The sequence below is a fragment of the Oncorhynchus clarkii genome, unplaced genomic scaffold, assembly GCF_045791955.1.
Source record: "Oncorhynchus clarkii lewisi isolate Uvic-CL-2024 unplaced genomic scaffold, UVic_Ocla_1.0 unplaced_contig_9009_pilon_pilon, whole genome shotgun sequence".
Classification (NCBI taxonomy): Eukaryota; Metazoa; Chordata; class Actinopteri; order Salmoniformes; family Salmonidae; genus Oncorhynchus; species Oncorhynchus clarkii.
This window is the reverse complement of record NW_027261081.1, coordinates 239651-261350: the sequence shown is the minus strand read 5'-3', so window position 1 is coordinate 261350 and position 21700 is coordinate 239651. Positions and strand designations below refer to the sequence as shown.

At 46.8% G+C, this 21700-nt stretch overlaps 1 protein-coding gene across 1 annotated transcript in view; it reads right to left on the bottom strand.

The window, feature by feature from the left end:
- LOC139404682 (ELKS/Rab6-interacting/CAST family member 1-like) overlaps window positions 1–21700 on the bottom strand; it is a 424291-nt gene that overhangs the window by 266980 nt on the left and 135611 nt on the right. The window contains exons 12-13 of the mRNA XM_071147289.1: window positions 12813–12950; window positions 7787–7927 (exon numbers count right to left, since the gene is read on the bottom strand). Coding sequence (XP_071003390.1) covers window positions 7787–7927; window positions 12813–12950 — 279 coding nt within the window. The remainder of the gene's footprint in view (window positions 1–7786; window positions 7928–12812; window positions 12951–21700) is intronic.

Sequence of the window (21700 nt, the reverse complement as noted above, 5' to 3'; positions counted from 1 at the left end):
CTGGATGTTATAGTGTGTTGGTACAGCTGGAGAAGGGAAGTGGCTTGGTAGCTGGATGTTATAGTGTGTTGGTAGCTGGATGTTATAGTGTGTTGGTAGCTGGATGTTATAGTGTGTTGGTAGCTGGATGTTATAGTGTGTTGGTAGCTGGATGTTATAGTGTGTTGGTAGCTGGATGATATAGTGTGTTGGTAGCTGGATGTTATAGTGTGTTGGTAGCTGGATGATATAGTGTGTTGGTAGCTGGATGTTATAGTGTGTTGGTAGCTGGATGTTATAGTGTGTTGGTAGCTGGATGATATAGTGTGTTGGTAGCTGGATGATATAGTGTGTTGGTAGCTGGATGTTATAGTGTGTTGGTAGCTGGATGTTATAGTGTGTTGGTAGCTGGATGATATAGTGTGTTGGTAGCTGGATGTTATAGTGTGTTGGTAGCTGGGTGTTATAGTGTGTTGGTACAGCTGGATGTTATAGTATGTTGGTAGCTGGGTGTTATAGTATGTTGGTAGCTGGGTGTTATAGTGTGTTGGTACAGCTGGATGTTATAGTATGTTGGTAGCTGGGTGTTATAGTGTGTTGGTAGCTGGGTGTTATAGTGTGTTGGTACAGCTGGATGTTATAGTATGTTGGTAGCTGGATGTTATAGTATGTTGGTAGCTGGGTGTTATAGTGTGTTGGTAGCTGGGTGTTATAGTGTGTTGGTACAGCTGGATGTTATAGTATGTTGGTAGCTGGATGTTATAGTGTGTTGGTAGCTGGAGAAGGGAAGTGGCTTGGTGGTTGGATGTTATAGTATGTTGGTAGCTGGATGTTATAGTATGTTGGTAGCTGGATGTTATAGTGTGTTGGTAGCTGGGTGTTATAGTATGTTGGTAGCTGGGTGTTATAGTGTGTTGGTAGCTGGATGTTATAGTATGTTGGTAGCTGGGTGTTATAGTGTGTTGGTAGCTGGGTGTTATAGTGTGTTGGTAGCTGGATGTTATAGTGTGTTGGTAGCTGGGTGTTATAGTATGTTGGTAGCTGGGTGTTATAGTGTGTTGGTAGCTGGGTGTTATAGTGTGTTGGTAGCTGGATGTTATAGTGTGTTGGTACAGTTGGATGTTATAGTGTGTTGGTAGCTGGATGATATAGTGTGTTGGTAGCTGGGTGTTATAGTGTGTTGGTAGCTGGGTGTTATAGTGTGTTGGTAGCTGGATGTTATAGTATGTTGGTAGCTGGATGTTATAGTGTGTTGGTAGCTGGATGCTATAGTGTGTTGGTAGCTGGGTGTTATAGTATGTTGGTAGCTGGATGTTATAGTATGTTGGTAGCTGGATGTTATAGTATGTTGGTAGCTGGATGTTATAGTGTGTTGGTAGCTGGATGTTATAGTGTGTTGGTAGCTGGGTGTTATAGTGTGTTGGTAGCTGGGTGTTATAGTGTGTTGGTAGCTGGGTGTTATAGTGTGTTGGTAGCTGGGTGTTATAGTATGTTGGTAGCTGGATGTTAGAGTGTGTTGGTAGCTGGATGTTATAGTGTGTTGGTAGCTGGGTGTTATAGTATGTTGGTAGCTGGATGATATAGTGTGTTGGTAGCTGGGTGTTATAGTGTGTTGGTAGCTGGGTGTTATAGTATGTTGGTAGCTGGGTGTTATAGTATGTTGGTAGCTGGATGTTATAGTGTGTTGGTAGCTGGATGTTATAGTATGTTGGTAGCTGGATGTTATAGTGTGTTGGTAGCTGGATGTTATAGTATGTTGGTAGCTGGATGTTATAGTGTGTTGGTAGCTGGGTGTTATAGTGTGTTGGTACAGCTGGATGTTATAGTGTGTTGGTAGCTGGGTGTTATAGTGTGTTGGTAGCTGGATGTTATAGTGTGTTGGTAGCTGGGTGTTATAGTGTGTTGGTAGCTGGGTGTTATAGTGTGTTGGTAGCTGGGTGTTATAGTATGTTGGTAGCTGGATGTTATAGTATGTTGGTAGCTGGGTGTTATAGTGTGTTGGTAGCTGGATGTTATAGTATGTTGGTAGCTGGATGTTATAGTGTGTTGGTAGCTGGATGTTATAGTGTGTTGGTAGCTGGATGTTATAGTATGTTGGTAGCTGGGTGTTATAGTGTGTTGGTACAGCTGGATGTTATAGTGTGTTGGTAGCTGGGTGTTATAGTGTGTTGGTAGCTGGATGTTATAGTGTGTTGGTACAGCTGGATGTTATAGTGTGTTGGTACAGCTGGATGTTATAGTGTGTTGGTAGTTGGATGTTATAGTGTGTTGGTAGCTGGATGTTATAGTATGTTGGTAGCTGGGTGTTATAGTGTGTTGGTAGCTGGATGTTATAGTATGTTGGTAGCTGGGTGTTATAGTATGTTGGTAGCTGGATGTTATAGTATGTTGGTAGCTGGGTGTTATAGTATGTTGGTAGCTGGATGTTATAGTGTGTTGGTAGCTGGGTGTTATAGTGTGTTGGTAGCTGGATGTTATAGTGTGTTGGTACAGCTGGATGTTATAGTATGTTGGTAGCTGGATGTTATAGTATGTTGGTAGCTGGATGTTATAGTATGTTGGTAGCTGGATGTTATAGTATGTTGGTACAGCTGGATGTTATAGTGTGTTGGTAGCTGGATGTTATAGTATGTTGGTAGCTGGATGTTATAGTATGTTGGTAGCTGGATGTTATAGTATGTTGGTAGCTGGGTGTTATAGTATGTTGGTAGCTGGATGTTATAGTATGTTGGTAGCTGGGTGTTATAGTATGTTGGTAGCTGGATGTTATAGTGTGTTGGTAGCTGGATGTTATAGTATGTTGGTACAGCTGGATGTTATAGTGTGTTGGTAGCTGGGTGTTATAGTATGTTGGTAGCTGGATGTTATAGTATGTTGGTACAGCTGGATGTTATAGTATGTTGGTAGCTGGATGTTATAGTGTGTTGGTAGCTGGATGTTATAGTATGTTGGTAGCTGGATGTTATAGTGTGTTGGTAGCTGGATGTTATAGTATGTTGGTAGCTGGATGTTATAGTGTGTTGGTAGCTGGATGTTATAGTGTGTTGGTAGCTGGATGTTATAGTATGTTGGTACAGCTGGATGTTATAGTATGTTGGTAGCTGGATGTTATAGTGTGTTGGTAGCTGGATGTTATAGTATGTTGGTAGCTGGATGTTATAGTGTGTTGGTACAGCTGGATGTTATAGTGTGTTGGTAGCTGGATGTTATAGTGTGTTGGTAGCTGGATGTTATAGTATGTTGGTACAGCTGGATGTTATAGTGTGTTGGTAGCTGGATGTTATAGTGTGTTGGTAGCTGGATGTTATAGTATGTTGGTAGCTGGATGTTATAGTATGTTGGTAGCTGGATGTTATAGTATGTTGGTAGCTGGATGTTATAGTATGTTGGTAGCTGGATGTTATAGTATGTTGGTAGCTGGATGTTATAGTATGTTGGTAGCTGGATGTTATAGTGTGTTGGTAGCTGGATGTTATAGTGTGTTGGTAGCTGGATGTTATAGTATGTTGGTAGCTGGAGAAGGGAAGTGGCTTGGTGGTTGGGTATTGTGTTGTGTGACTTGTTGAAGCTGTATTAGGAGCAGACAGACAGCCTAGAGCACATATGTCAGAGTCAAGGCCCGCGGGCCACATCCGGCCCGCAAGAAGGTTTTTTACGGCCCCTGGGATGATCTTGATTTATTATTAGAACCGGCCCGCAGCAAGCCGGCAGCCCGCAGATCTTTTACACGCACCAATACTACATTTCCCACAATGCAAAGGTGACGCACCGAGCAGTAGGCTGCTTCATTTCAATATTTATTGGCACAGCAGTCGTCAGCATCACAGTAAAATTAACTTTCAGATACCCATCAAAAATGGCAAAACGGAAGGTGGATACTGAGAACCGGGGGTTTCAAACAAGGTGGGAGTCGGAGTATATGTTCACGAAGGTAGCTGGAAAACCTGTGTGTCTTCTGTGTGGAGAAAGTGTGGCGGTACTGAAAGAGTATAATCTGAGACGACATTATGAAACGAAACACGCGGACAAAAACAAGAATATGGACATGGAACAAAGGCTACAAAAGGCAGAGGAATTAAAACGAGGCCTCAAATCTCGACAGGCTCTGTTCAAAAAAGCCAAATCACAAGGCCAGGCTGCTGTCAAGGCCAGTTTTATTTTGGCAGAAGAGATCGCTAAATCAGCCCGGCCATTTACGGAGGGGGATTTCATCAAAAACTGCATGATTAAAGTTTGTGACGAAGTTTGCCCAGAAAAAAGGCAACTCTTTTTAAATGTGAGTCTGAGCAGAAACACCATTGCCGAGAGAGTAGACCAGTTGTCCATCAATCTAAAAGAGCAGCTTGTGAAAAAGGGAAAAGATTTTATTGCATATTCCTTGGCTGTGGATGAGAGCACCGACATTTCTGACATTGCCCAGTTGTCAATTTTCATCCGCGGAGTGGACTCCAACCTAAGCGTGACAGAGGAGTTTTTGGCTTTACGTCCTATGCATGGCACAACTACGGGGCATGATTTGTATGAAGAGGTGTCAAGATGTGTAAATGAGATGGAGCTGCCTTGGGAAAAACTCGTGGGTTTGACAACCGACGGAGCACCTGCGATGTGTGGACACAGGAGCGGACTGGTGGCGAAGATACGGGAAAAGATGCAAGAGGAAAACGCGACAGGTGAGCTGACAGCTTATCATTGTATCATACACCAGGAAGCGTTGTGCGGTAAAGCCTTGAAAATGGAGCATGTAATGAGCATCATCACGCGCACAGTTAACTTTATCAGAGCCAAAGGTTTGAATCACCGCCAGTTCAAGGCATTTCTGACGGAGTTAGAAACGGAGCATGGTGATTTGCCTTATCACACAGAGGTGCGATGGCTAAGCCAGGGAAAGGTGCTTCAAAGATGTTTCGAGCTTCGTGAGGAGATTTGTCTGTTCTTGGACAGCAAAGGGAAAGACACAACACAACTCCGAGACGAAATGTTTCTGTGTGAAATGGCTTTTCTGTGTGACATTACGAGTCATCTGAATGCAATAAACTTGCAGCTGCAGGGTCGGGATCGTGTCATCTCTGATATGTACAGTACAGTGAAGGCATTTAAAACCAAACTGACTCTGTGGGAGACGCAGATGCGGAAAGAAAATTTGAGCCACTTTCCCAGCTGCCAGACCATGAAAGAGAAGCTCTCTACCAGTGCGTTCCCGAGCACACAGTTGGCTGATAAAATAGGTATGCTTGCCGCTGACTTTCGACGCCGATTTGCTGACTTTGAAGCACAAAAAAGCAGGTTGGAACTGCTCGGTAACCCATTTGCTGTTGACGTGGAAAGCTCACCACCAAACCTCCAAATGGAGTTGATTGACCTCCAATGCAATGATGCACTGAGGGCAAAATATGCGGCAGTGGGTGCTGCGGAGTTCGCCCGTTTCCTCCCCGGCACAATGCCCCAGCTGCGCATCCAGGCTGCTCAAACGTTGTCTATGTTTGGCAGCACATACCTGTGTGAACAACTGTTTTCTTTGATGAACCTGAACAAAACATCACACAGAAGTCGACTTACCGCTGAACACCTCCACTCAATTCTGAGGATTTCTTCAGCTCAGAGCCTTACCCCGAACATTGATGAACTTGTGGAAAAGATGGGACACCACCAAGTATCACCCTCAACCTCAAACAAGTGAACATTACTGTGCAATCACATATTTAGAGTTTTTACTCAGTTCAAGTTTAAAAGTTAAAATTTAATATTTGTTTTCACTGCATGTTACTTCTCCTTAAACAAAGTGTTGTTTTTGATTAATAGATTTTTGCACTTTATTTTTTTGTATTTCAATCCAATTATATTTTAAAAATATTTCAGTTGAGTGGATGATAGAAAATTGCTATTATTGTTTTTTCTTTGAAGTAAATTTAGCCCACTTTTGCTAAAATAGAAAATATAGTCTACTGATGGTGCCTTGAATACCGGTTTCTTTCATTTAATGTTCATGTTATGGGGATATTTATATAAAGGAAATTTGTCTTTTGTGTCTGTTGAAAATTAAAGATTACTGACAGAGCCATAAGAAAATATTGCTTTATTTATCTGATCATATTGTAATATATTTGTTAGGTTTTCAGTAGGTTCAATTAGGTTCACTAGACTATATGCGTCATTTAAAAATTTTTCAATGAACATTCGAACAGTCCGGCCCTCGTCTTGTAGCTGATTTTTTTATTTGGCCCTCCGTCCATTTGACTTTGACACCCCTGGCCTAGAGGAATACCGAGGCTCACACAGTATAGGAACAACAGGAACAACAAACCTATTCTGCTATTATGTAGTAGAATATGTGACAGGATGTTTACAGCTCTCCTGTGTGTGTGTACCTGCACGTGTCCAAGTGACAATCATCTGTACTGAATGTCCATTTCAATGTTGGGCCTGTTTTCTGTGGAACTAGGGGTCATCTAAGAGAGGGGGGGCCCCAAGAGAGAAAGATAACACTTTGAGGTAGGCTATCAACAGAGGAACCCTTTATCTTGTTGTCACACACACACACACACACACACACACCCGCAAATGCAATGCCCACAGACCTCACCCCACCCCTGAGTCAAGTCCCAGGTCCATCCCCTCCCCCTTTTATCATTCTGTCCGTTCATTCAGAGTGTCTCTGAGACAAACAGCAGACTGAGAACATCAGCAGTGGTCCATGGCTGACTGACTGGCTGACAGCTCCTGGTCTTTCCTCAGCCTAATGCCTTGTCTCTGCCAGACAGTCACATAGGCCCATGGTTTAATATTCTCCTCTGCTCTGTCTGCCTGCCACTCTCAGGACAGGGCAGTAGCCAGTCAATCAATAGGCAGAGAGAGAGTCGATTGCTGATGTTTGTGCGGGACTGTCTGTCTGTCATTCAAGGAGTCTGTGACTCATCCAATCTAATACTCTGTGGACTATTTCTCAAGAAAAATGACTGGCTGGAATTTAAGGTGACCTTGCGGGTCAGGCAGCTTGAGTGGGGTCATCGTGGGGTCAGAATATGGTCTTGGTTCGATGATTGTATGGTCATTGTGTTGTCCCTGTGTGGTCAACGTAGCTCACCTATTGGTCAGACAGGTCTCCCTGCAGTAGACTGAGTGTGGTGCCTGTCTGGTCAACGTAGCTCACCTATTGGTCAGACAGGTCTCCCTGCAGTAGACTGAGTGTGGTGCCTATGTGGTCAACGTAGCTCACCTATCGGTCAGACAGGTCTCCCTGCAGTAGACTGAGTGTGGTGCCTGTCTGGTCAACGTAGCTCATCTATTGGTCAGACAGGTCTCCCTGCAGTAGACTGAGTGTGGTGCCTGTCTGGTCAACGTAGCTCACCTATTGGTCAGACAGGTCTCCCTGCAGTAGACAGAGTGTGGTGCCTGTCTGGTCAACGTAGCTCACCTATTGGTCAGACAGGTCTCCCTGCAGTAGACTGAGTGTAGTGCCTGTCTGGTCATTGTAGCTCACCTATTGGTCAGACAGCTCTCCCTGCAGTAGACTGAGTGTGGTGCCTGTCTGGTCAACGTAGCTCACCTATTGGTCAGACAGGTCTCCCTGCAGTAGACTGAGTGTAGTGCCTGTCTGGTCATTGTAGCTCACCTATTGGTCAGACAGCTCTCCCTGCAGTAGACTGAGTGTGGTGCCTGTCTGGTCAACGTAGCTCACCTATTGGTCAGACAGGTCTCCCTGCAGTAGACTGAGTGTGGTGCCTGTCTGGTCAACGTAGCTCACCTATTGGTCAGACAGGTCTCCCTGCAGTAGACTGAGTGTGGTGCCTGTCTGGTCATTGTAGCTCACCTCTCGGTCAGACAGGTCTCCCTGCAGTAGACTGAGTTTCTCTCTGAGCTCCTTCAGTTCTTTCTTGTTGGACTCGATGTCTTCTGTCTTCTCTCTGTCGTCTCTGTCTCTCTGCTCCTTCAGACGCTCAATGATACGCTCCTACAGAGAGGGTCAGAGGATTAATTCACACATGGGGACAGTCACACATACTCACCTGTAGAGGAATGGGTAGTTAGAGGTCAGGGCCTCCCGAGTGACGCAGTGTTTTAAGACACTGCATCACAGTGATAGCTCTGCTACTAGAGATCCTGGGTTCGAGTCCAGGCTCTGTCACAACCGGCCGCGACCGGGAGACCCATGGGGCGGCGCACAATTAACCCAGTATCGTCCGGGTTAGGGGAGGGTTTAGCCCAGCGTCATCCGGGTTAGGGGAGGGTTTAGCCCAGCGTCGTCCGGGTTAGGGGAGGGTTTAGCCCAGCGTCGTCCGGGTTAGGGGAGGGTTTAGCCCAGCGTCGTCCGGGTTAGGGGAGGGTTTAGCCCAGCGTCGTCCGAGTTAGGGGAGGGTTTAGCCCAGCGTTGTCCGGGTTAGGGGAGGGTTTAGCCCAGCGTCATCCGGGTTAGGGGAGGGTTTAGCCCAGCGTCGTCCGGGTTAGGGGAGGGTTTAGCCCAGCGTCGTCCGGGTTAGGGGAGGGTTTAGCCCAGCGTCGTCCGGGTTAGGGGAGGGTTTAGCCCAGCGTCGTCCGGGTTAGGGGAGGGTTTAGCCCAGCGTCGTCCGAGTTAGGGGAGGGTTTAGCCCAGCGTTGTCCGGGTTAGGGGAGGGTTTAGCCCAGCGTCGTCCGGGTTAGGGGAGGGTTTAGCCCAGCGTCGTCCGGGTTAGGGGAGGGTTTAGCCCAGCGTCGTCCGAGTTAGGGGAGGGTTTAGCCCAGCGTCGTCCGAGTTAGGGGAGGGTTTAGCCCAGCGTCGTCCGGGTTAGGGGAGGTTTTAGCCCAGTGTCGTCCGGGTTAGGGGAGGGTTTAACCCAGCGTCGTCCGGGTTAGGGGAGGGTTTAGCCCAGTGTCGTCCGGGTTAGGGGAGGGTTTAGCCCAGCGTCGTCCGGGTTAGGGGAGGGTTTAGCCCAGCGTCGTCCGAGTTAGGGGAGGGTTTGGCTGACCGGGATGTTCTTGTCCCATCGGGCACTAGGTGGGCCGCCCTGCCTAAGAGTTCATCTTCTATTGGTTTCTATTGACAACGGAGACCCCGAATGTTGTTTTGAGGGCCATTAAAACTGGCCTGGAAAATAATCTAGTGGAAATTACTATAATTTAATGGCTATTATTACATCATATTAAACTAATAATAACCACTTTAGGTTGAATAATAAGTATGTTTTTCCTCATTCATCGCCTCACACACAGTCCATCAAAGTTTAACAGGCGCTCGAACTTACTACACTGATTAAATCACAAGCTCAGTAACATTTAATAGTGTAGCTCACACTCCTTATATCACAACTAGAACAGTGTCTGACAGAGTGTTCAACCTTCACAGCCAGTCAGAACAACACACACCACGTACTGGAAGACCAACGGTTGGCTCTGTTCATCTCACACCTGTGTGTTTGTGTGTCAACCTCAACCTCGCTCTGCATGGAAGAGAGAGATTGGGTGAGGAAGAGAGAGAGGGGAAAGGGAGAGAGAGAGGGGAGAGGGAGAGAGGAGAGGAGAGGAGAGGAGAGGAGGAGAGGAGAGGAGAGGAGAGGAGAGGAGAGAGAGAGAGAGAGAGAGAGAGAGAGAGAGAGAGAGAGAGAGAGAGAGAGAGAGAGAGAGAGAGATAGGGAGAGAGAGAGAGATGGAGATGAGAGAGAGAGAGAGAGAGAGAGAGGGTGAGAGAAAGGGTGAGAGGAGAGGAGAGAGGGAGAGACAGGGTGAGAGGGATAGAGAGCGAGAGAGGAGGAGAGAGAGGAAGAGAAAGAGTGGGTCAGGAAGGGAGAGGGAGAGGGAAAGAGAGGAGAGGGAACAAGAGGAGAGGGAGAGAGAGGAGAGGAAAGAGAGGAGAGGGAAAGAGAAGAGAGGGAAAGAGAAGAGAGGGAAAGAGAAGGGAGGGAAAGAGAAGAGAGGGAAAGAGAAGAGAGGGAAAGAGGAGAGAGGGAGAGAGAAGAGAGGGAAAGAGAAGAGAGGGAAAGAGAAGAGAGGGAAAGAGAAGAGAGGGAACGAGAGGAGAGGGAAAGAGAAGAGAGGGAAAGAGAGGGAGAGGGAAAGAGAGGAGAGGGAAAGAGAAGAGAGGGAAAGAGGGAGAGGGAAAGAGGAGAGAGGGAGAGAGAAGAGAGGGAAAGAGAAGAGAGGGAAAGAGAAGAGAGGGAAAGAGAAGAGAGGGAACGAGAGGAGAGGGAAAGAGAAGAGAGGGAAAGAGAGGGAGAGGGAAAGAGAGGAGAGGGAAAGAGAAGAGAGGGAAAGAGGGAGAGGGAAAGAGAGGAGAGGGAGAGAGAGGAGAGGGAAAGAGAAGAGAGGGAAAGAGAGGGAGAGGGAAAGAGAGGAGAGGGAGAGAGAGGAGAGGGAAAGAGAAGAGAGGGAAAGAGAGGGAGAGGGAAAGAGAAGAGAGGGAAAGAGAAGAGAGGGAAAGAGAGGGAGAGGGAAAGAGAGGAGAGGGAAAGAGAAGAGAGGGAAAGAGAGGGAGAGGGAAAGAGAGGAGAGGGAAAGAGAAGAGAGGGAAAGAGAGGAGAGGGAAAGAGAGGAGAGGGAAAGAGAAGAGAGGGAAAGAGAAGAGAGGGAAAGAGAGGAGAGGGAAAGAGAGGAGAGGGAAAGAGAAGAGAGGGAAAGAGAGGAGAGGGAAAGAGAGGAGAGGGAAAGAGAGGGAGAGGGAAAGAGAACCACCTGACGTGTCCGGAGAAAAGAGGGAGAGAGAGGGGAGGAGTAGAGAGAGAAAAGGGGGAGGGAGATGGAGAAAGTAGAGAGAGGGGAGGGGTAGAGAGAGAAAACGGGGAGGGAGATGGAGAAAGTAGAGATGGAGAAAGTAGAGAGAAAGGGGAGGAGTAGAGATAGAAAAGGGGGAGGAAGATGGAGAAAGTAGAGAGAAAGGGGAGGAGTAGAGAGAGAAAAGGGAGACATTCGAAAGAGAGATATTGTTTCACAACCTGTGGTAGTAGTGTAGTGTAGTAGTGTATTGTAGTAGCGTAGTAGTGGTGTAGTAGTGTAGTAGTGTGGTAGTGTGGTAGTGTAGTGTAGTAGTGTATTGTAGTAGCGTAGTAGTGGTGTAGTAGTGTAGTAGTGGTATAGTAGTGTAGTAGTGTAGTAGTGTAGTGTAGTAATGTAGTAGTGTAGTAGTGTAGTAGTGGTATAGTAGTGTAGTAGTGTAGTAGTGTAGTGTAGTAGTGTATTGTAGTAGCGTAGTAGTGGTGTAGTAGTGTAGTAGTGTAGTGTAGTGTAGTAGTGTAGTAGTGTAGTAGTGTAGTAGTTTAGTAGTGGTGTAGTAGTGTGGTGTAGTAGTGTAGAAGTGGTAGTGTAGTAGGGTGGTAGTGTAGTAGTGTAGTGGTGTAGTCATGTGGTGTAGTAGTGTAGTAGTGGTAGTGTAGTAGTGTAATAGTGTAGTAGTGGTAGTGTGGTAGTATAGTAGTGTGGTGGTGTAGTAGTGTGGTGGTGTAGTAGTGTGGTAGTATAGTAGTGTGGTGGTGTAGTAGTATAGTAGTGTAGTAGTTTGGTAGTGTAGTGTAGTGATGTAGTGGTGTAGTGTAGTAGTGTAGTGTAGTAGTGTGGTAGAGTAGTATTGTATTGTAGTAGTGTGGTGGTGTGGTAGTGTGGTAGTGTAGTAGTGTAGTGTAGTAGTGTAGTGTAGTAGTGTGGTAGCGTAGTAGTGTAGTAGTGTATTGTGGTAGTGTAGTAGTGTAGTAGTGTATTGTAGTAGTGTGGTAGCGTAGTAGTGTAGTAGTGTATTGTAGTAGTGTGGTAGCGTGGTAGTGTAGTGTAGTAGTGTATTAGAGTGGTAGTGTAGTGTAGTGTAGTAGTGTAGTGTAGTAGTGTGGTAGCGTAGTAGTGTAGCAGTGTAGTGTGGTAGTGTAGTGTAGCGTAGTAGTGTAGTAGTGTAGTACTGCTGTGTATTATAGCATCATTCTCACAACTAAACCACAGCTTTTATTTTCATAGATTCCACAAATTCTAATTTTACAATGACGGCCAAACCCTCCCTACCTGGACGGCCAAACCCTCCCTAACCTGGACGGCCAAACCCTCCCTAACCTGGACGGCCAAACCCTCCCTAACCTGGACGGCCTTTCCCCCCCAAAACCCTCCCTACCTGGACGGCCAAACCCTCCCTAACCTGGACGGCCAAACCCTCCCTAACCTGGACGGCCAAACCCTCCCTAACCTGGACGGCCTTTCCCCCCCAAAACCCTCCCTACCTGGACGGCCAAACCCTCCCTAACCTGGACGGTCAAACCCTCCCTAACCTGGACGCCCAAACCCTCCCTACCTGGACGGCCAAACCCTCCCTAACCTGGACGGCCAAACCCTCCCTAACCTGGACGGCCAAACCCTCCCTAACCTGGACGGCCTTTCCCCCCCAAAACCCTCCCTACCTGGACGGCCAAACCCTCCCTAACCTGGACGGTCAAACCCTCCCTAACCTGGACGCCCAAACCCTCCCTAACCTGGACGGCCTTTCCCCCCCAAAACCCTCCCTAACCTGGACGGCCAAACCCTCCCTAACCTGGACGGCCAAACCCTCCCTAACCTGGATGGCCTTTCCCCCCCAAAACCCTCCCTACCTGGACGGCCAAACCCTCCCTAACCTGGACGGTCAAACCCTCCCTAACCTGGACGGCCAAACCCTCCCTAACCTGGACGGCCTTTCCCCCCCAAAACCCTCCCTACCTGGACGGCCAAACCCTCCCTAACCTGGACGGTCAAACCCTCCCTAACCTGGACGCCCAAACCCTCCCTAACCTGGACGGCCTTTCCCGCCCAAACCCTCCCTAACCTGGACGAAGCTGGGCCAATTGAGATGCAGTGCCTTAGACCGCTGTGCCACTCGGGAGCCCCAAAGCTCATGTGTGTGTTTCTATAATATATACCTTCTCAGCCAGTGCTTCCTCCAGGGTGGTGAGAGCTGTGTCAGTGTTGGAGGTGTCTGTCTGGAGAGACCTGACTCTGTCCTTCAGACTACTCATCTGTTTCTCCTTGTCTCTCAGCTGCTCCTGTAGATTCTCAATCTGAAGAGAGGGAGAGAGAGGAAAGGAGGGAGGAAGGGAAGGAGGGGGGGGTGAAGGGAGGGGGAGGCAAACGGGAGGGAGGAGAAGAGAGAGGGAGGGGAGGAAGGAGGGGAGGAAGGAGAGAGTGGGAGGGAGGGGGAATGGATGAGGGAGAGAGAGAGAGAGGGAAGGAGAGGGAGCATTGTGAGTCAGCAGAAAACAGACACATAAGATCTTGCTTGAGTGACACACACACACACACACACACACCCACAGGACAAACAAAGACAGATAAGCATGTGTTCAATGTAGAACGAACAAACTGAACAGAACACAACACAATAGAACACAACACAATAGAACACAACACAATAGAACACAACACAATAGAACACAACACAATAGAACACAACACAACACAATAGAACACAACACAATAGAACACAACACAACACAATAGAACACAACACAACACAATAGAACACAACACAAACAGAACAGACAGAACAGAACACAACACAGCAGAACACAACACAACAGAAAGAACACAACATAACCCTAACCCACAACACAACACAACAGAACACAACACAAACAGAACAGAACAGACAGAACACAACACAATAGAACACAACACAACAGAACACAACAAAAAGAACACAACACAGCACAAAGAACGCAACACAATAGAACACAACACAAACAGAACAGACAGAACACAACACAACAGAACAGAACACAACACAACAGAAAGAACACAACATAACCCTAACCCACAACACAACAGAACACAACACAACACAATAGAACACAACACAATAGAACACAACACAATAGAACACAACACAACACAATAGAACACAACACAATAGAACACAACACAACACAATAGAACACAACACAACACAATAGAACACAACACAATAGAACACAACACAATAGAACACAACACAAACAGAACAGACAGAACACAACACAACAGAACACAACACAACAGAAAGAACACAACACAACAGAAAGAACAAAACATAACCCTAACCCACAACACAACACAACAGAACACAACACAAACAGAACAGAACACAACACAAAGAACACAACACAACACAACACAACACAAAGAACACAACACAACACAACACAACACAAACAGAACAGAACAGACAGAACACAACACAACAGAACACAACACAACAGAACACAACACAAAGAACACAACACAACACAACACAACACAAACAGAACAGAACAGACAGAACACAACACAACAGAACACAACACAATAGAACACAACACAAACAGAACAGACAGAACAGAAAGAACACAACATAACCCTAACCCACAACACAACACAACAGAACACAACACAAACAGAACAGAACAGACAGAACACAACACAATAGAACACAACAGAAAGAACACAACACAACACAACACAAAGAACACAACACAACACAACACAAAGAACACAACACAAACAGAACAGACAGAACACAACACAACACAACACAACACAACACAACACAACACAACAGAAAGAACACAACACAACACAACACAAACAGAACAGAACAGAACAGACAGAACACAACACAATAGAACACAACACAACACAAAGAACACAACACAAACAGAACAGACAGAACACAACACAACACAACACAACACAACACAACAGAAAGAACACAACACAACACAACACAACACAAACAGAACAGAACAGACAGAACACAACACAACAGAACACAACACAACAGAACACAACACAAAGAACACAACACAACACAACACAAACAGAACAGAACAGACAGAACACAACACAACAGAACACAACACAATAGAACACAACACAAACAGAACAGACAGAACAGAAAGAACACAACATAACCCTAACCCACAACACAACACAACAGAACACAACACAAACAGAACAGAACAGACAGAACACAACACAATAGAACACAACAGAAAGAACACAACACAACACAACACAAAGAACACAACACAACACAACACAAAGAACACAACACAAACAGAACAGACAGAACACAACACAACACAACACAACACAACACAACACAACAGAAAGAACACAACACAACACAACACAAACAGAACAGAACAGAACAGACAGAACACAACACAATAGAACACAACACAACACAAAGAACACAACACAAACAGAACAGACAGAACACAACACAACACAACACAACACAACACAACAGAAAGAACACAACACAACAGAACACAACACAACAGAAAGAACACAACACAACACAACACAAAGAACACAACACAACAGAACAGAACACAACACAACACAACACAACACAATAGAACACAACACAACACAACACAATAGAACACAACACAACACAACACAACACAACACAACAGAAAGAACACAACAGAACACAACACAACACAACACAACACAACACAAAGAACACAACACAAACAGAACAGAAAGAACACAACACAACAGAACAGAAAGAACACAACAGAACACAACACAACAGAACAGAAAGAACACAACAGAACACAACACAACAGAACAGAAAGAACACAACAGAACACAACACAACACAACACAACACAAAGAACACAACACAAACAGAACAGAAAGAACACAACACAACACAAAGAACACAACACAACAGAAAGAACACAACACAACACAACACAACACAACAGAAAGAACACAACACAACACAACACAACACAACACAACAGAAAGAACACAACAGAACACAACACAACACAACACAAAGAACACAACACAACACAACACAAAGAACACAACACAACACAACACAAAGAACACAACACAACACAACACAAAGAACACAACACAACACAACACAACACAAAGAACACAACACAACACAACACAACACAACACAAAGAACACAACACAAACAGAACAGACAGAACACAACACAACACAACAGAACAGAAAGAACACAACACAACACAACAGAACAGAAAGAACACAACACAACACAATAGAACACAACAGAACAGTTTTTCCAGAGAACACACTGTGGCCATTCAGATTTTCCAGCGCAGAGCGATGTTTCCTGAATAGCTTTGCAAAGGGAATGTATATTACTGGAAACTGTCAACGTTTAACAGTAAACCGGATAAATTATTTCCACTTTCCACAAAAAAATGAGGGGTGAATAAAACAGTGTTTAATTTGTATTGTCAACTTTTCTTATCTGGCTGTGAAAGGTGGCTTCAGTACCTGGAGCTGAGAGGTTGATAAATGGCATGTGTATGTAAGAGAGCTCACACACACACACACACACACACACACACACACACACACACACACACACACACACACACACACACACACACACACACACACACACACATACACACACACACACACACACACACACACACACACACACACACACACACATCCATCATCAGAGACAGCTCAATGAAGAGACTGTCTGTTTCTTTCTCCTATTTCACATTTAATTAAACACAGACTGATTTGATTAATACCTGCAATATTCTGTCTATCGCGTTTGACATAAACTGGTGTCAATATATCACCTTGTGTATAAATGTGAATGTCCTCCCCCCACCCCTCTTTCCCTCTCCCATTCATTCTCTCCCATTCTCTCTCTCCCATTCTCTCTCCCTCCCCTCTCTTTCCCTCTCCCATTCTCTCTCTCCTCCCCTCTCTTTCCCTCTCCCATTCTCTCTCTCCCATTCTCTCTCTCCTCCCCTCTCTTTCCCTCTCCCATTCTCTCTCTCCTCCCCTCTCTTTCCCTCTCCCATTCTCTCTCCCTCCCCTCTCTTTCCCTCTCCCATTCTCTCTCTCCCATTCTCTCTCTCCCATTCTCTCTCTCCCTCCCCTCTCTTTCCCTCTCCCATTCTCTCTCTCCCTCCCCTCTCTTTCCCTCTCCCATTCTCTCTCTCCCTTCCCTCTTTCCCTCTCCCATTCTCTCTCTCCCATTCTCCCTCTCCCATTCTCTCGCTCCCATTCTCTCTCTCCCATTCTCGCTCTCCCATTCTCGGCTTTATCATTCTCTCTCTCCCATTCTCTCTCTATCATTCTCTCTCGCCCATTCTCTCTCTCTCATTCTCTCTCTCTGACTCTCTCCCATTCTCTCTCTCTATGACTCTCTCTCTATGACTCTCTCTCTCTGACTCTCTCTCTCTGACTCTCTCTCTCTCTGACTCTCTCTGACTCTCTCTCCCATTCTCTCTCTCTATGTCTCTCTCTCCCATTCTCTCTCTCTCTGACTCTCTCTGTTGAAATAATGATTGAGGGGGTGAGAACCAAAGTACAAAACTAATCACACCATAAATATAACTAATCACACCATAAATATAGTTAATTGCTGTTAATCACAAATACAAAATGCATTATTCAGCGTCTAAATATGAAAGTGTTTTGTTTCTCTGAGGCAGTTTGACGACTTCATCTCTTTTCTTATCTGTCAAAGTCAGGTCAAAGTCGGTGACCATGGAAATGAGCTGTCTGTCCCCTGTCTCATCCAATCAGAAGGCTGGTGTATGAAGGCCCCTAACCCCGCCGTACCCCTAACCCTACCGTATCCCTAACCCTGCAGCACCCCTAACCCTGCAGCATCCCTAACCCCGCCGTACCCCTAACCCCGCCGCACCCTTAACCCCGCAGCACCCCTAACCCCGCAGCACCCCTAACCCCGCAGCACCCCTAACCCCGCCATAACCCTAACCCTGCAGCACCCCTAAGCCCAACGTACCGCTAATCCTGCAGCACCCCTAACCCCGCAGCACCCCTAACCCCGCCGTACCCCTAACCCTGCAGCACCCCTAACCCCGCAGCACCCTTAACCCCGCAGCATCCCTAACCCCGCAGCACCCCTAACCCCGCAGCACCCCTAACCCCGCAGCATCCCTAACCCCGCCGTACCCCTAACCCCGCAGCATCCCTAACCCCGCCGTATCCCAAACCCTGCAGCATCCCTAACCCGGCAGTACCCCTAACCCCGCAGCACCCCTAACCCCGCAGCATCCCTAACCCCTCAGCATCCCTAACCCCGCCGTACCCCTAACCCCGCCGCACCCCTAACCCCGCAGCATCCCTAACTCCGCAGCACCCCTAACCCCGCCGTACGCCTAACCCCGCAGCACCCCTAAACCCGCCGTACCCCTAACCCTGCAGCACCCCTAACCCCGCAGCACCCTTAACCCCGCAGCATCCCTAACCCCACAGCACCCCTAACCCCGCAGCACCCCTAACCCCGCAGCATCCCTAACCCCGCCGTACCCCTAACCCCGCAGCATCCCTAACCCCGCCGTATCCCAAACCCCGCAGCATCCCTAACCCGGCAGTACCCCTAACCCCGTCGTACCCCTAACCCCGCAGCATCCCTAACCCCGCAGTACCCTAACCCCGCAGCACCCCTAACCCCGCAGCATCCCTAACTCCGCAGCATCCCTAACCCCACCGTACCCTAACCCCGCAGCATCCCTAACCCCGCCATACCCTAACCCCACCGTACCCTAACCCCGCAGCATCCCTAACCCCGCAGCACCCCTAACCCCGCAGGACCCCTAACCCCGCAGCACCCCGCAGCATCCCTAATCCTGCAGCACCCCTAACCCGCAGCATCCCTAACCCCGTAGCACCCCTAAACCCACAGTACCCCTAACCCTGCAGCATCCCTAACCCCGCAGCACCCCTAACCCCGCAGCATCCCTAACCCCGCAGTACCCTAACCCCGCAGCACCCCTAACCCCGCAGCATCCCTAACTCCGCAGCATCCCTAACCCCACCGTACCCTAACCCCGCAGCATCCCTAACCCCGCCGTACCCTAACCCCACCGTACCCTAACCCTGCAGCATCCCTAACCCCGCCGTACCCTAACCCCGCAGCACCCCTAACCCCGCTGTACCCCTAACCCCGCAGCATCCCTAACCCCGCAGCATCCCTAACCCCGCAGCACCCCTAACCCCGCAGGACCCCTAACCCCGCAGCACCCCGCAGCATCCCTAATCCTGCAGCACCCCTAACCCGCAGCATCCCTAACCCCGTAGCACCCCTAAACCCACAGTACCCCTAACCCTGCAGCATCCCTAACCCCGCAGCACCCCTAACCCCGCAGCACCCCTAACCCCGCAGCATCCCTAACCCTGCAGCACCCCTAACCCCGCAGCACCCCTAACCTCGCAGCATCCCTAACCCCACAGCACCCCTAATCCCGCAGCACCCCTAACCCAGCCGTACTCTAACCCCGCCGTACCCCTAACCCCGCAGCATGGCTCATGAAGATTTAAACAATATGGTAATATCTCAATCTTATCCTCTGTTAGACTGTTTAGATCTCTGAGATCTAGAAGAGGGACCCATTTGAGGGGGAGGGATCAAGTGGCTAGGGATACTAATGTACCCGTATGTGTGAGTCTGGGAAAGCCACTCAGACAGGGAGTGGAAGGGAGACCTAGTCTACAGAACCAACGACTAGCCACGAAGAGTGATATCTACCTCTCTTTCTCAGTCTTTATCACCTATCCTCCTCTCCCCCTCTTTCTCAGTCATTATCTCCTTCTATTCTCCTCTCCCTCTCTTTCTCAGTCTTTATCTCCTATCCTCCTGTCATGACATTGGCCTGGGGGAAGGTTTATGACAGTCATAAATACCTCTTTCCCCCTTTTTCCTCTCTCTACCCTACTGATGTTACATTTGCAAAACCCTTGGTTAACATAGAGATTCTGGGAACATCAGAAGGTGGGGGGAAATGAACTATATTCTGGTAATCCGACCAATTGAACATATGCGGTGGTACTTAATGAATATGATGTCAGTTCAGTTGTCATCTGAGACATTCTCATCAATGATAAGATGACATAAACTCTACAGTGTTTCCATAAGGTTAGGGCTCTGCTCAATCAGTGGCCCGCCCCTGCGAAGGGACATGGGCTATAAAACTTTTCGAACACGCCCTCCTCTCCCTTCCTATATAAAGCCTTGACGACAATATAACCTCCTGTTCCGAGGATGTGAGGACGACGGTCCGATGTCAGAATGGTTCAGACAATAACTACAGAACGAAGCCAATATCAGCGTGAGTTTTGGTTGCGAATGGTATGAACTTCGAACTCTTTCACTACAGAAGTGATACCTCCTAGCCGTTGAGTTAGCAACAGCAGATGCAAACGAGGGTTAGGAAGGAACAGACAGAGTATCCCGTCTATCACACAACGATGTTACTACAACGTATCCAATTGACCATCAGAGACATTCTTCAAAGGACTCGGTTTGGCAACACGGCCTTCCATCTACCACCAACCTACCGAAGCGCAGCTCAGAGTAAATATTTATTGCATTTTCCTTTTCCAAATGGGCGGTAATTTAGAATGCATCAGATACTGTATTTAGGATAGCACAGCTTCACCCTTTGTTCCTCAGTCTTCCCGCTCTTTCACTCAAACCCAGCCCCTTTTCTTTTGTGTAACCAGCTGTCATATCTGTTCCGCCCACTAGGGATGTTTTCCTTTATGACGTAATTTGTAATCAAGTTGATTAATTATGTGTATGTGTAATTCTGTGTGATTAGTTAGGTATTTAGTAAATAAATAATTAAACCCAATTTTGCATTGCTGATTCAACTTGTTAGCCAGGGTTCGTGAAGATAACCAAGAATTTACAACTTTCAGATGAGACTGAATTAAGGTGACGATTAATATTGACTGCTATTGATGTAAAATGTTACTAGGTCTTTAAGAGTTTATTCAGAAGATAACAGCTCTATAAATATTATTTTGTGGTGCCCCGACTCTCTAGTTAATTACATTTACATGATTAGCTCAATCAGGTAATATTAATTACGGATAAATTATTTTATAGAATAGCATGTCATATCACTTAATCCGGCATAGCCAAAGACACGACACTCCTCTCCCTCTGTCTTTATCTCCTTCTATCCTCCTCTCCCTCTCAGTCTTTATCTCCTTCTATCCTCCTCTCCCTCTCTTTCTCAGTCTTTATCTCTTATCCTCCTCTACCTCTCTTTCTCAGTCTTTATCTCCTATCCTCCTCTCCCTCTCAGTCTTTATCTCCTTCTATCCTCCTCTCTCTCTCTTTCTCAGTCTTTATCTCCTATCCTCCTCTCTGTCAGTCCAGAATCATCTTTAGCTGTTGTTCATCTTAATAATTAAAAATCATGTTTTTTTTCTTCTAAACATCCCCTCAAAAAACGAATCAAACTAAAATAACCTGCGACGTAGCCAACAACGAGAGTTCATGGTCGTCATCGTAACAAAATATACAATTGTGTCAACTTACAGTATGAATTTAATTAAACCGCTGGATGTTTTGGCACAAAGGTTTCGCAAAAGAAAAACAAACGGAAAAAACTTGAGTGGAAAAAAAGTGAGAAGAAATTTGATGATGAATTTTTCTGCCCTGATGCAGTTCAAACTACTACAGCTGCTTCCCAAGAAGAAACAAAACCAGAATTTGGCTGGTTTATTGTTTTAAATCATGTTCAGACATGTTTAGACAGATGTCCTAAATTCCATCCCAAATGGCACCCTATTCCCTATGTAGTGCACTGAAGTGCCATAGGGTTCTGGTCAAAAGTAGTCCACAGTAAAGGACATAGGGTGCCATTTGGGATTGATCCTTGGTCTGTGATGCTGATAGTCAGAGGTGTTTTAATGTGAATAGTTTCATAGTTGAGAAAAGGAAAGGGCTGTCTTAGTAATGGGCTCTCACACTGTAAACTGTTGGTTTGATCTGGTCTCAAACAGGGTT